Raw genomic sequence first — 13,178 nt, forward strand, 5'->3', positions numbered from 1 at the left:
ATGGTCTATTTATAATGTCATCTTATCACGCTCCCTTTGAAGGCGGCAGCGAATGCACTTATGCCTTCCTTTGTTAGGGTGTGTTGGCAATTTCCTCAGAGATGGAGCAACTGCAGTCAGCCTTTTTCTTTGATAATGTCCCTGACACCTGGACCAAACGGTTGTTTCCATCAACGCACAGTCTGGAACCAGAGGTAAGAAACATGTCATAAGCCTCCAGACACCCGGAGTCATTCGCTGCTGTGCCTCAACAGCAGCACTCTCTCTCTCTCTCTCTCTCTCTCCACTTTACAGGACACAGTTGTCAGGGGAAAGGAATATTCTTGTCTAGAAATGTCTGTCTGCCTGCAAAAGAAATCACAGAAAAGAAAGAGGACTGAGGATATCTTAGTGCCCCTGAATATACTCTTCTGGCTTGATTTTTGTGCTTGTGTGATCCAGGCTTTACTGTAGCTCCTAACATGGAATGACATGTCAATCTAGTTATTAGGCACCGAGCTGAAAAGGGTGTTTATTGCGGAGGCCTGACAGATGTATTCTACATTGTAATTAATCTGTTGATTTTGACCTACAGATCTCATTGTGATCATGCCTCATGTGTTCCATTTATTCAGCTGTTCTTCCTCTGGCTCCACAACAATCACTAGAAACCTGCAGGACACTAGGAAATGAACAGCAATTTCACAACCCTGCAGCCATAATGAAAATATTAATCAATCGAACAACTGAAAAAACACCAGCATGTGAAATCATTCTATGTAATCTGAAAAGCTGCATGATTATAACTATGCAGTTACTTCCAGCACCACTGCTCACCGTTCAACCAGCACACAATATCACAAGGTTGTCATTACTGCTCTAATTCCTCCAGCCCAAGCAGAACAAGGCATAGTCTGTGTGCTGTCTCCAGGTCCAGTGATGTAGTGCTGGGGGCTGGATAGACAGGCCCAGGGAAGGGCTGTGGCTCTGTGTTGCATGGCACTTCATCCCCCATTCCCTTCTTACAGGTACCCAACAGCCCGCCACCGTGCGCTACTCATTTACTGCTACACTGCTTTTCATAATTAGCGCCGCAAGGCCTCATTAAATCCGCTCTAATGAATAAATATTGTATTTCATAGCCTGATTACCAGATCAACTCAATGCTTGAGCGTCGTAAACAATTATTTCCCTAAATATTCATCACCCCCAAAGTGGATGATCATTGGTATTTAATACCAGTATTTAAGTGCATCTTTATTATGCTAATAATATTTGTTTCTGGGTAAGAAAAATTCAGATTTTTTGAGTGTGATGGAAATGTTGTAAGGAATGGGGATGAGGACCTAAGAACAGCGTCACTGTATAATGAATGGCTTTGTGGAGAACAGCTGTTAAAAGAATTAGAGCACTCGGTTCTTTCTTTGCTCATATTCAGATAAAAAATGGCTACTTTTATTATAATATGACATTCAGACAAAATTGGAGGCTTGATCAGCTTGTTTGAAAAGGTCTCCAAATGTTTTCTATGGCCTCACTGCATGCCAAAGCCATTTTCTACTGCATATAACTAGCAATGACAGAATGCAATGGACTACTACAAACTGTTGAGGCCAAACATGTCTCTTTCTGTAAACCCAACAGGGCAAACTGGCAACTTTTCCAAAAAGAGAACAAAGCAGTGCACTCTGAATTAGAGTAGTTACTCTCGTAATAAGAGACCAAGTCTCCTACCAAACCAGCAAAAACGCTCAAGTGTGGACTGTAATTTCAAAAGGTAAGTGTCAGTGTTAATGAGAGAGCATGCTCACTGGAAATGGTGCAGGTCAAATGAAGTACATTTTCAAAGGCTTAATAGCAATGAACCACCCAAGATTCACCTCATGACATTTCCTATGTAGTACCACACACTACTGAACAGAAAATATCGGCATTAACTTCATTGCCACTTGAGTGACACCTGAGAACATTACTATTTGCACTGTAAAACATTGTTGGAAAATGAAAGGAGAGAAAAAGACCAGAGCAAGGAAGTGCTTTAATAGGATAAATGATTTACAGGTATGAGATTCCCATTACAGACTGCTAATTGTTTCCACACCATTAGTAACAGTTATCTAATGAAGGATTTAACCAGGCACTGTACTATATCATAGCTTCTCTCTGCTCAGGAGGGGGAAATAGCCCCCACTAGCTGTGCCCTTTCCACCCTCACCACCTCAGGGGTATGATGGTACAATGGTGGACTACTGAGCAGAGTCAAAAGTAACCATGTGACATTGGGAAGAGAGAATAAACCTTATTTAAGTCGAAAGCTAATTTTCTTATACAAAAAATGGACGACTCGAGTACAATTAACATAGTAGAGGACAACCAATTTATACATATTGTTTTTATCCAAACTTGCAGGTTAAAAGTGAGAACGTCACAGGCAAACATCACAGTATAAACATACCCAGTTGCATGGAGTAATTGACAGTAAAACCGTATACATTTAAAACAATGTAAAAATTTACAGAATCAGTAATGGAAGAATCAACAGTTTTGCATTATGGAATATAAAAGCCATATCACATGAGAACATTGTCAGTCAGATCCAGAATCAGGTTACATTCTCCATGATTTACTGGCTCTCTTCCATTTCCTTCTTCAGACTGCAGAGAGAGACACATTTTTAATTCCCAACACAGTAGCAGTCGAAGTACAAATACGATTACAAGACAAAGGTTTAAGTTCAGAAGTAGAATGAACCTTACCTCTTGAGATAAGAATGGACGTTGTCGTAGCCATGGTATTTAGCCAGGTAGACCAGGACTCCAGTGGCACAGCGACCCTCTCTGGCTCTACAGAAGCTGCAGTTGCAGATCCCTCTGCATGACGGACACTCCCACTCCTGCACAAGACCAAGACGATGTCAACTGTATTCTCTTGACAAAACAGTCAATAATCAAATGGACACGTGTCACTGTCTCTTGATGGCTCGGAGAAGACGAGTGCAGTACTTACAGGATCCAGCAAGGCATCTCGGACCTCCTCTCCGTAGCGGTTACGGAGACATGGGCCACAGAATTGACCCCTTACTCCCACACACTCTGGGTTACGGCAGTTGGTCTTGGTGTCGATCGTTTTCTGGCGGCACTGATGGCAAGTGGATCCCTACAGCAAGCAAATTAGAGGGGTGACTAACAGAAATCAAACTTTAAAGACAGGCGTTTTGAGTCCCACTGTAGGAGAATGGGAACTTACAGTGGATCTGTTGTAGACCTTCTCCCGCACGTTGCCTGCGATCAGATCCAGCTCCATCTGGGAGATGTCCTCCACAGGCCGCACCACATGAGGAATGGCCAGCACCCCGTTGTAGCTGCGCCGACGGGGCTCCTTCTGTAAACACACACATGTCAACCAAACGGACAAGTCCTGAAATTCGGTATTCACCATTATTGAACGGACAGATCAGGAAACGCAAAAAAAAAATCCAACTTTACTTGACACTCGACGTTACCAACCAAACACTGAGGTCAACAAAGGTGTGTGTGCTACTGACCGCTTCATCCACCTCCTCGTAGTAGCGGCTCCTGCGCACCAGGCTGAACTTGTCCTCCTCTTCCTCCTCTGATGGGGGGCTGGGGGGGCCGTCCACCAGGGAGCGGGAGCGAGTGTGGGGCCTAGAGGTACGCTCAGGGTTCCTCCTGCGGGGTCCAGGGGCTCCCAGAGACCGGCGTGGGGCGCGACGAGGCTACAGAGGAAACAAAAACGCATTAACTACAGTCCAAAAATGTAAATGGTGGTAGCATATTTCATCAATACTCAAATATTTCCTGAATACATGTTTTATAGAACAGCCATATCCACCATCTTGTCTCACTCACCGCATTCATCATGGGCAGGGACGTTCTTCTAGGGAAGCCAGGTATTTTGTTGAGTTCTGCCATCAGCTTTGCAAGCTAAACAAATAAAATTGCAATTACATAATTAGACTAAAATGTCACTCAGCAAGCTACAGCCACAACGACGACTCTGAATGATCCTGTCGTACCATGGCTTTGTTCTCCTTGATGTTAAGTGCTCTCTTGTCCATGAAGTTGTCTCCATCCTCAGTGTCGGACTGTTTGGGAGAAACTTTGGGCTGTTTAGGGGGCTCTGCTGCAGTAGTCTTCTTCTGGCTGGCCCTCCTGGTGGGGAATTTCATGGCCACCTTAAGGGTTTGGGACCGGCGGCTCCTCTTCCGCGGCTCAACTGACTCCTCAGAGTCAGAGTCCACTCTCTGAAACACACAGTACATTTGTCTGAGCACACATTCTGAAATGTTTTTTGTGTATAGTAGCCACTATTGTGCAATAACATTAAATTGGTAATATCAATACAAAAAACACTCACCATGGCACTCATTTCACTGCTGAAGGCATTCTCAAACCCACTGAGAGACTCTTCTTCCGAGGTGGCCTCAAACACCTTGGCTCTCTCCGCCACCTTCCTAGCTTCTCTGAAGCTACTTTTCTGTGGAAAGTGAAAGCACAACCTTTAGTTAGTTTCATCAACAACTAACTCATTAGATGAGTGAATATGGTCAAACACTGATTGTTATCGGAGCTAAATGTGGCAATTTGCCTTACTGTGTTAGCAAAGCCACCGTCAGAGCCAAAACTGTCACAGCTGTCATCTGATGAAGAAGAGGATGTCTCCATGGGCACATTACGGAAACTCCGCAAACCCATCCTGGTGGAGGGAGGCTGGGGGGCCTGCTGGCGCTGGAGAGACAAGATGAACGAGTAAGGAAAAACTGAATGAATAGACTGGAAGCTCAGACCATAGACATATGAACAAAGTGAGTACTATTAGTCACACTGCTGCCCTCCTGCAAAATGAGAGAAGCAGCAATACCTATGGTGATAGGGATGTGACTGCAAGATACAACAATGGAAGCTAGTTAAGCCATATCAAGGCCAACACAAAATGTATCTTACAAGGTCATTGACGCTAGTTAGCTAACGTTAGGTGGTTATACAAAGGAGTGTGATTAGCCATGTAAGATTTACTTACTTTGATGGTGGATAAAACCGACATTTTAAATGGCAAAACTTTTGTCAGGATAAAATCTAAATCTGTGTAGCCAAAACTATGTGGTATAACTAGATAGTAGCCACTGAAATTGTTATGAATTAAAAACAGCCGTTCAACATCAAAACTGTCTAGATTCAAATGATAGCTAATTTAGATGGTAACTAATAAGATAATAATAATAATATGCCATTTAGCAGACGCTTTTATCCAAAGCGACTTACAGTCATGCGTGCATACATTTTTGTGTATGGGTGGTCCCGGGGATCGAACCCACTACCTTGGCGTTACAAGCGCCGTGCTCTACCAGCTGAGCTACAGAGAAAAGTAATGGTTGCATTGCAACTCCAATGAGACCGTAGGCACAGTCTCCAGCAGCTTTTGCATAAAGTAGCTAAGGCAACAGGTTTACTAAAATGTTAGCAAGAAAATAAGAGCCCAACGTTAGGTTTACCAGAGCAGAATTTTTGTTAGCTACTTACATTCTCGGAAGCTATAAAATCAGAACATTAGGTATGTCACCCTGTTATTGTTTGATATAGTACGTTACATATATTATAACATTCCTTACCGTAGAGCGAGATGGACGCATTTTGTTGGGTTTAAAGTTTTCTGCAAAGAAACTCAGTCAAAACTCTAGTACACGTTTCTGCAGTCGTTTTACGAATGCAGGGAAACCCCACCAGACCAGACTTGCAGATGGGTGCTGAGAAATTTCCCGCGCAAGGAAAATGTCCTTAAAGCTGTATAAACTTTTGTTTCAAAAGACGGTCTAAAAGGGAAATAGAACACACAAATATACGCCACATAAAATGTGAAAAAATCTTTAGAAAATACTGCTGATGGACACTTTTATTTTTGTACACATTTTTCAAAATATTATGTCATATACTGATCCACCAACTTCTAACCTTCTAAGTACTAAGCCGTGGCGCGAAATCATAGCGAACATATTTACATAAAGGGGCGGGTTTATAGAAAAACTCCCGCGTCCTTTCCATCAACTTCATGTACGTTTATCTTTTTTTACCCTTCATATAGTTATAGACTATTAAAAATATATATTCTTTTTAAAAATCCATATGTACATTCACTTTTTTATATTGTAATAAAAGGCACAATTATCTAGCTATACAGTATATCTCATAAATAAAAAGATTAGGAAAATGTAGGCTATACAATTTACAATAGCCTTATGTAGAACAGTTCACAATATACAACTACAAATGATATGTAGGCTTACATGCTAAATCCAAAAATTATTTGAGTGCATACAGTACAATTCAGAATTCAGCCCTAAAAGACTGAATTGGGTGCATTCCCTAAATCACAATTCTCCCTAGTTCAAATGACCCCTAGAAAGATCCCTCCAGAGAGAAAATGTATATGTAGTGTGAAAGATAATATTCAAAGTAAACCTGATGTCCAATCTATTAAGACATGTTAACACTTTCAAACAGCAAATTATTCTCAGCTTCGTCCACCACGGCCACCTCTACCCCCTCTCCTCTGTCTTCCTCTGGCCTGTTTATTGTCTTGTCGAGGTAACCTTTTCTGGCGCTCCACTTTGATCCATCCCCCATCACTGACTTTAGCCCCCTCTTGCGCTGTACTGGGGTTTTCTACCACCGCCGATATGCCCGGTATCACCCTGGCCCGGTTCTGAGATGCTATATTGTAACTATTGGACTGAGGCCTCCCCATTTGCTCTGAGGTTCTGCTTGACTTATTCTGTGTGAAGTTGCCCCTTGTATGGGACCATGTGTCTCTGTTGTGGTCCCTTGTTGCACTCAATGAGTTGCCAATGTAGCTTCTGTGCCTGTGGTAACCTTGCACTTCCCCGGCAATGAGCAGGCGTTCACGCTCCAAGGCACTCTCTGAGGTGGTGCTGGAGGGGCTGCTGCCCTTTGACCCCAGGTAGAGGGGGGAGAGCATGGCGGACAGGCCGGCAGTGGGGGACGAGCTGCGGGAGCACCAGGGAGAGAGGGGGCTGTTGGGAGACCTCCGCACTGCTGCAGCGTAGGAAGAGGCCTGATCTCCATATGCAGACAGGAACTGAGACAGGGTGCGGGTTTCTGAGCCTCCGGTGGGGGTCCGGGAACCATGCTGCTCTGCTGCTGACTGGCTCTTCAGCTGCCTCTGTCTCAGGTTGTACAACCATCTGGGATCCACATCTGGAAGGAGAAAGAACATCCACTGGTATTGTTGGCTACATAGATGTGTGCATACATTTGTGCATTCTGTATTTAAGACAGCTCTAAATTGACCATTTGTCAATGAAATCTGCATACAAAACACCATAGAAAGTTGACCTTTTGAGTTTGATCTGCTTCTGGGGTTTCCTTCAATGTTTAACTGAGCTGTTTCTATCAGTAGCTCCACAGTCTTGATCTCATCTCGTCCACTGGTGGGGTTCCACCTCACTGCATGGCTATGTCTCGTACACCTGGGTGATCTCACATCATTCTAGTGGCAAGTATAAGGACACAACAATCACTGTAGGGTATTTTAAACATTGATCATATCTAGCTACATGTCAAATTGAATTCACAATGTATTACTTGTTTTTAAAGGCACACCATACAGTACACTGTGGACCTTCATTCTACTGTATAATTCTTATTATTGGTAATGATTAACCTAAATGTGGTGTAGTGTATGTAGTGCAAGGGTTAGGATATTGAAGGGCTCCTATACAGGGCCGGATTACCGACCTGGCACGCAGGGCACGTGCCCTGGGGCCTCGACCTCCAGGGGGCCCCCAACCACTCAGAAGGCATATGTACACCGGTTGAGGGCCCCCTGGAGGTCGGGCCCCCGCCAGAAAGCATATGAACATATCAGTTGGGGCCTCCTGGAGGTCGGGCCCCCCCAGATAGCATATGAACACTCATAAACCATGACAAAATGTGTAGAATTGCAGAAATGTGGTTTTAAAACTGGAACATTTTCTCTCAGCCTCATGGCAAAATGTGTAGAATAGTATGAGATTACCTATAAAACTGCACATTTATCTCTCTGCCCCATGGCAAAATGTGTAGAATTGTAGGAAATTTGCTTTAAAACTGCAAACTTTTCTCTAAGCCTCATTGCAAAATGTGTAAAATAGCATGATAAGCTATAAAACTGCAAATTGTTTATGTATTTTATAATTTGTTATATATTTTTATCTATATATATTTTTATTGAATATTAAAACATACAATCTACCTGCAGTGAAGCCGCTCAACATTTACATTACATTCAGTCATCTAACAGACTCCCATCCAGAGCGACCCACAGAAGCAACTCCCAACCGCCAGGCCACCAACCCTCCAAGATCTCCCCCTTTTGTGGGCCCCCTGGAGGTAGGTGCCCTGGGGCCCCAGATGTGGTAATCTGGCCCTGATCCTATAGCAATGTTTTGACTGACTCACCTCATAATTAACAATGCAGTCAACAACCTGATTCTCCCATAGTCCAACTACCCATTTGTCCATCACAAATGGGGGCTGCAAGGAATTAGTTTGATGTTGGTTATTAATCGTCATACATGTTAGTTACTTCAATATGGTATCTTCAATACAGCAATGACATTAATTCAAGGAATAATTATATTTATCTGAAGATACAGAGAGGGATTTTTTATGTCATAACATTTAGCAAAAGGGTACACTCTTTCAATGATCCTAAAAAACCTTCAACAAAGAAATGTAATGGACAAGTGACTGTTTTTAAGTCCTGATGCCCTTTCAACGCATGGCCTGGAGTAATGCTTATGATCACACCTTGGTCATCTTCAGGACATCCACATCCTGTCTGTTGGCATTAAAGGTCACATCCTTGATGTATGTTATTGCAACTTCATCTCCGTCAAGTTCCATGTACATTTTCCATTTGCAGTCCTAAAAAAGAGAGATTATAGGTCTTAAAAAAATATGAAATAACTGCTGTCAGTTGAGAACCTAACTGCATTTTTCCTAAACCAACAGCACAGCCTAGAGGTAGTTCCTTGGAATTGAACATTTCCGGAATGTAATGTGAATTTATATGAAATCATGATCAAACTTGACAGTTGCACAAGTTATGTTGTACATTTAGATTTTAATCCTAATTTCACCTAGTATCCACTGTGAGTTGCCTTCAATTGAGACAAATGTATAATTCGTTTGGAGATTGATTGCTTTCCCCACAATCTTTGATGTGCTCTCAGAATCACAGAGGATAGCATGTCTCTTGAATGATCATAGCATGAAGGATGACATAACAAGTGGTAAATGAGAATATTAAGAACCTATCAATCTTTGCAGAGACATTTTACTTCAGGGGTAAACATAAGTTGCTATGGTGAATAACTTGTATTATTTCCTGTAGGGGATATGGTTCGCAGTATCTTGACACCTGGTGCTATTGTTGGTGAAATACACATTTGAGTAATGCTAATGTTATTCCAGTTAGGTGAAAATAAACTCAGTATTACGATCACTGTTGCACAAGGCACACAGGGATCAAATCCTCACTAGGAAATACAAATCTGAGCAAACCCCATACTCCTGCTGAATATTGCATGCTGACAAAGCAGTAATGATTTTGCCATCCCCAAAAACCAGCCATGAAGCCACAGGTCACTGCTTAACCACACACGGTTCACGGTGTGGGCCAATCTATTGTGTGGGGATCACAGAAGAAGACATCAAAGAAGTGCCACTAACACACTCATCTGAGGAGTCTCAGCCCACTCCTACACTGTCCCCAGGGGCTGGCCGGGGCTCAAAGGGGGAGCTAGCGTGAGGAAGGCTCTGGCTCCAAGACACACCAGGCAGCGGCCCCGGGTCGGCCCTGGCCAGTCGCACCATGGCCTCCAGGTCCACTTGTTGGTCTAATCACTCCAGCAGAAACAATGTCTGGTAATGATGCCCAAGACCGGAGTGTGTCTGGTCTAATGGCAACTCATACATAATTCAGCACCTTTCTCTTGGCTGTGCGGTGATATCCTCATTAGTGGGGGACCCTCAGTGGTTGTCAGATGGTGGCCGCACAATCGCAGGCCCTCATTTTGTCTTTGAGAAGTGCAGCTGCTTCCATGACACCACCAGCAAAGAGGGGCGGAAAAAAACGCAGTGCGGGTTTGTTTTATTTAGTGCAAAAAACCTTCCAGTTTGTAAAAACAAGGCTGACATGGAACCTGACACCAGGCAGGGGAAAATAATTAGCTCTCATTTTCTCAGCCTCCTGTTTCCTTCTCCCTGCTGTGTTTTCTACCCACTAAACCACCACATGTCAGAAGAAATGGGAGGCAATTAGCAGGCTCGTTTCAGCCCCGCCGAACGTACTGAAAGGGGACTATTTATGATGGGACAATGAACAGCTGAAAGATTAAATAACATTTGCCTTTCTAAAAAGAAAATGACTTCTGACTAAATTGGCTATTTTTGATTAAATTCAAACAGCAAGTGGAGAAGCAGCCTTTCTCCACCGTTTGAGACCCTAACAAAGGATGGTGAGCAAGTGGGGGTGGATGGGATGCATGGCTTTAGATGAAATATTTATTCATCTGTTTCTCTTGCAAGGATATGTCTTGAAGGCAAAGCATGCTCAGTGTAACAGTGGTCAGTGTTTGCTTGAGTTTGATGGGGACCATAATGTGCATCTTTATCTAGAGAAACAGCAACTTGAAGGAGCATTTCCATCTTGACAGACCAGTTTTAATCTTATCTGACAACAACAAGTTAGTTAGCTATTACTATATGCTGAGACTAAATTAGTTTACAAATACATTTGAAAATGCAGGGAAGAAATGACTGTATTTGGATGAAAATATATTCAGATTCCCTCCTAGACATCTTGGTTATTTGTCATAGAATATTTTCAGTGTCCATTGAAAACCTACCGAGTGACCCACTGCTTTCCAGTGGTACCCAAACACCAGCTCCAGATTAACAATCTTCCTTCTCTCCTCCTCCTCCTCTGCACACTCATCCTGTGGAACAGAGATTTCCAGGCTAACATATTGCAACAGTAAACAATGCCAACCATTATATAACAAAGAGAAAAGACATACAATACCTTCATTAGTGGAGGGAAGTGGAATAGCCCCATGTAATCATTGGTTAGCTTCTCAATTTCACTCTGTTGGGGAAATCATGTTATACATAGACTTCAAAATCATTTGTATGAGTATATAGCTCAATTTAAATAATGATACCATTTGGACACATTGTGAAATGACTGGCTAGTTCACGATAGTTTGAAAGGTAGTATGATACCTTGAGGTGCATGATGTGACCTTTGGACTTGACCCCAAGGTCTCGCATGTCTGTTTCCGTGAGCAGCAGCAGCCTCTTGCCTGTAATGTGGTTTTCCTTAAACAGGTCACCATACAGCTGCATGCCACTTGCCCCCTCCCCTGAGAACATGGAAAACAAATGCTAATTAAAACACAACACATACACGCCAAAATGATGGGTTCATTCATTTGATCATACCTACAGTATGAGAAATCTATAAGGTGAACATACCTGCCCCAAATATCTGCTGCATCCAAAAGTACTGTGGGGATGGAATTGCAAAAGCATTCATATTAAGATGGAGCCATTCAGGTGGAGCCATGATGGTTATTAATGGCTAATTAGACAAAGGAAGTAGTCGATTGATATTTGTTGATACTGACCACATGTTCCTCTGTCCAGGAATGAATATGAAGGTTGGAAAGGAGCTGTGTGAAAAAAAGACAAAACTGAAATAGTACCAGGGAATACTGCTCTAATGGTCATGTCATACAAATGTGTACAGCTCAAATAAAGAAATGTGCTGCCTATTCTTGATGTTTGGACTCTTAACACAAATCTTGCATTTAGCATTCATGTGTGCAGTATGCATTACAAAATACATTACATATAGGCCTACATCATTCCAAGACAAGTTTACCATGCATTATAGCAATGATTTTTGCAGCTATTGTGTTCTGCAATCAAGATGACTGCGTCCTAATGGCCTACCTCAAACTAAAATGTGTCCAATGTCCATCTGACTGGTCTTTCATGATGCATTTCAATGATGAATAATTGACTGTTCATTAAGTGTAATCAAGCAGAAAGTAGCCAGCTAAAATAAAGATTTCATCATTCTGATCATGAGGCTGCTATGTGGTGATAGAAACAATGCACCGGGGGAATTGAGGGATAGATGACTAAATGAATGACTAATCTAAGCATTCAATATTTGCTTCCCACGGCATCTGATAACAGCTCAGTCTGAGCTGAATGGCAATCTCGACAGATCATATTCAAAGAGGGCCATTTCAGAATCAGCGCGATACAATTCTTTGCAGCCTTCTAAACTCCCTCACCCCCAGCTGCATTTTCCGTCTACTGCAGTGGTATGGTTCGGAAGTAAACACATTCAAAAACAACCCCCTTACCCTACTGCCAAAGTTCCATTACAGATATTGCCTAATTAAAGTGACATAATATCACATTTCGAGCAGCCATATTGTATTTCACAAATGACTTGCATCCTTTATTAAAATCCAAAGCATACTGTTGACAAAGGGAAACAGATCTTAATTGATGAGAGGAGGGGAAGGGGGAAGTCAGCAGAAATTGCTCAGCCTTTGGAATTCCTTTGACAGGGAAGAGGAGTTCAGTAGTTCACACCACTCTGCCCCCTTGTGGAATGGGAGTATACTGTAGCAAGTTGATTATACTATAGAGGCGGACAAGCATTGGAAACCTATTGGCTAGTACGCTAGTGGCTACACCACAAATTCAATTCAATATGACTGTCAATCCCCGCAGGGGCAATTAAGCAGGCATTGTCAGTAAGTGTAACATATACAATACAAATGGGTGTGCTGCACCAAGTATGAGTAGTGCCCCGTACCACTTGTTCATTAGTTCGTTATAGAAATCCTGCCATTGATTATATGTTTATTTGAAGCCTTGAGGACTACAGTGAACATGGGTCTAATGCAAATAAATTAATGTAATACGAGAATGATTTCAGGTCTTACATGTACAAAATATTTTTATTACAGACCTTTTCATCTGAAGTTAGTACAGTCACATTTGCTTAATCTTCTCCTGGCATGAATTGTTTCACTCTTATTTTCTTGCCACTTTTGGAATTTTGTAGTTAACAACCTTTGATTTGTTACATTATTG

The 13,178-nt window shown here is 42.4% G+C and overlaps 2 protein-coding genes across 4 annotated transcripts in view; both read right to left on the reverse strand.

The window, feature by feature from the left end:
• Window positions 1-1,997: 1,997 nt before the first annotated feature.
• On the reverse strand, window positions 1,998-5,736 carry cdca7a (cell division cycle associated 7a). 2 transcript variants are annotated; one of them, XM_045210270.1, is made up of 10 exons: window positions 5,609-5,736; window positions 4,593-4,727; window positions 4,357-4,476; window positions 4,016-4,243; window positions 3,849-3,923; window positions 3,524-3,715; window positions 3,226-3,360; window positions 2,986-3,135; window positions 2,736-2,872; window positions 1,998-2,633 (listed from the first exon to the last, which is right to left on the reverse strand). In XM_045210270.1, the coding sequence occupies exons 1-10, from the start codon at window positions 5,627-5,629 to the stop codon at window positions 2,603-2,605; spliced, it is 1,224 nt and encodes a 407-aa protein (XP_045066205.1). In that variant the 5' UTR covers window positions 5,630-5,736; the 3' UTR covers window positions 1,998-2,602. The 2 variants fall into 2 exon arrangements, with proteins under 2 accessions (XP_045066205.1, XP_045066200.1); XM_045210265.1 differs by lacking the exon at window positions 5,609-5,736 and adding an exon at window positions 5,020-5,101.
• A 135-nt stretch (window positions 5,737-5,871) lies between these two features.
• LOC121552511 (mitogen-activated protein kinase kinase kinase 20) overlaps window positions 5,872-13,178 on the reverse strand; it is a 33,465-nt gene continuing 26,158 nt past the window's right edge. For both annotated transcript variants that reach the window (XM_041865470.1, XM_041865474.2), the window contains 9 exons: window positions 11,687-11,731; window positions 11,535-11,565; window positions 11,283-11,422; window positions 11,083-11,145; window positions 10,907-10,996; window positions 8,805-8,921; window positions 8,454-8,528; window positions 7,350-7,503; window positions 5,872-7,211 (listed from right to left, as the gene is read on the reverse strand). In XM_041865470.1, the coding sequence (XP_041721404.1) occupies window positions 6,508-7,211; window positions 7,350-7,503; window positions 8,454-8,528; window positions 8,805-8,921; window positions 10,907-10,996; window positions 11,083-11,145; window positions 11,283-11,422; window positions 11,535-11,565; window positions 11,687-11,731 (1,419 nt within the window). In that variant the 3' untranslated portion in view covers window positions 5,872-6,507. The remainder of the gene's footprint in view (window positions 7,212-7,349; window positions 7,504-8,453; window positions 8,529-8,804; window positions 8,922-10,906; window positions 10,997-11,082; window positions 11,146-11,282; window positions 11,423-11,534; window positions 11,566-11,686; window positions 11,732-13,178) is intronic.

This window comes from Coregonus clupeaformis, chromosome 4, assembly GCF_020615455.1.
Source record: "Coregonus clupeaformis isolate EN_2021a chromosome 4, ASM2061545v1, whole genome shotgun sequence".
In the NCBI taxonomy this organism is placed as follows: domain Eukaryota; kingdom Metazoa; phylum Chordata; class Actinopteri; order Salmoniformes; family Salmonidae; genus Coregonus; species Coregonus clupeaformis.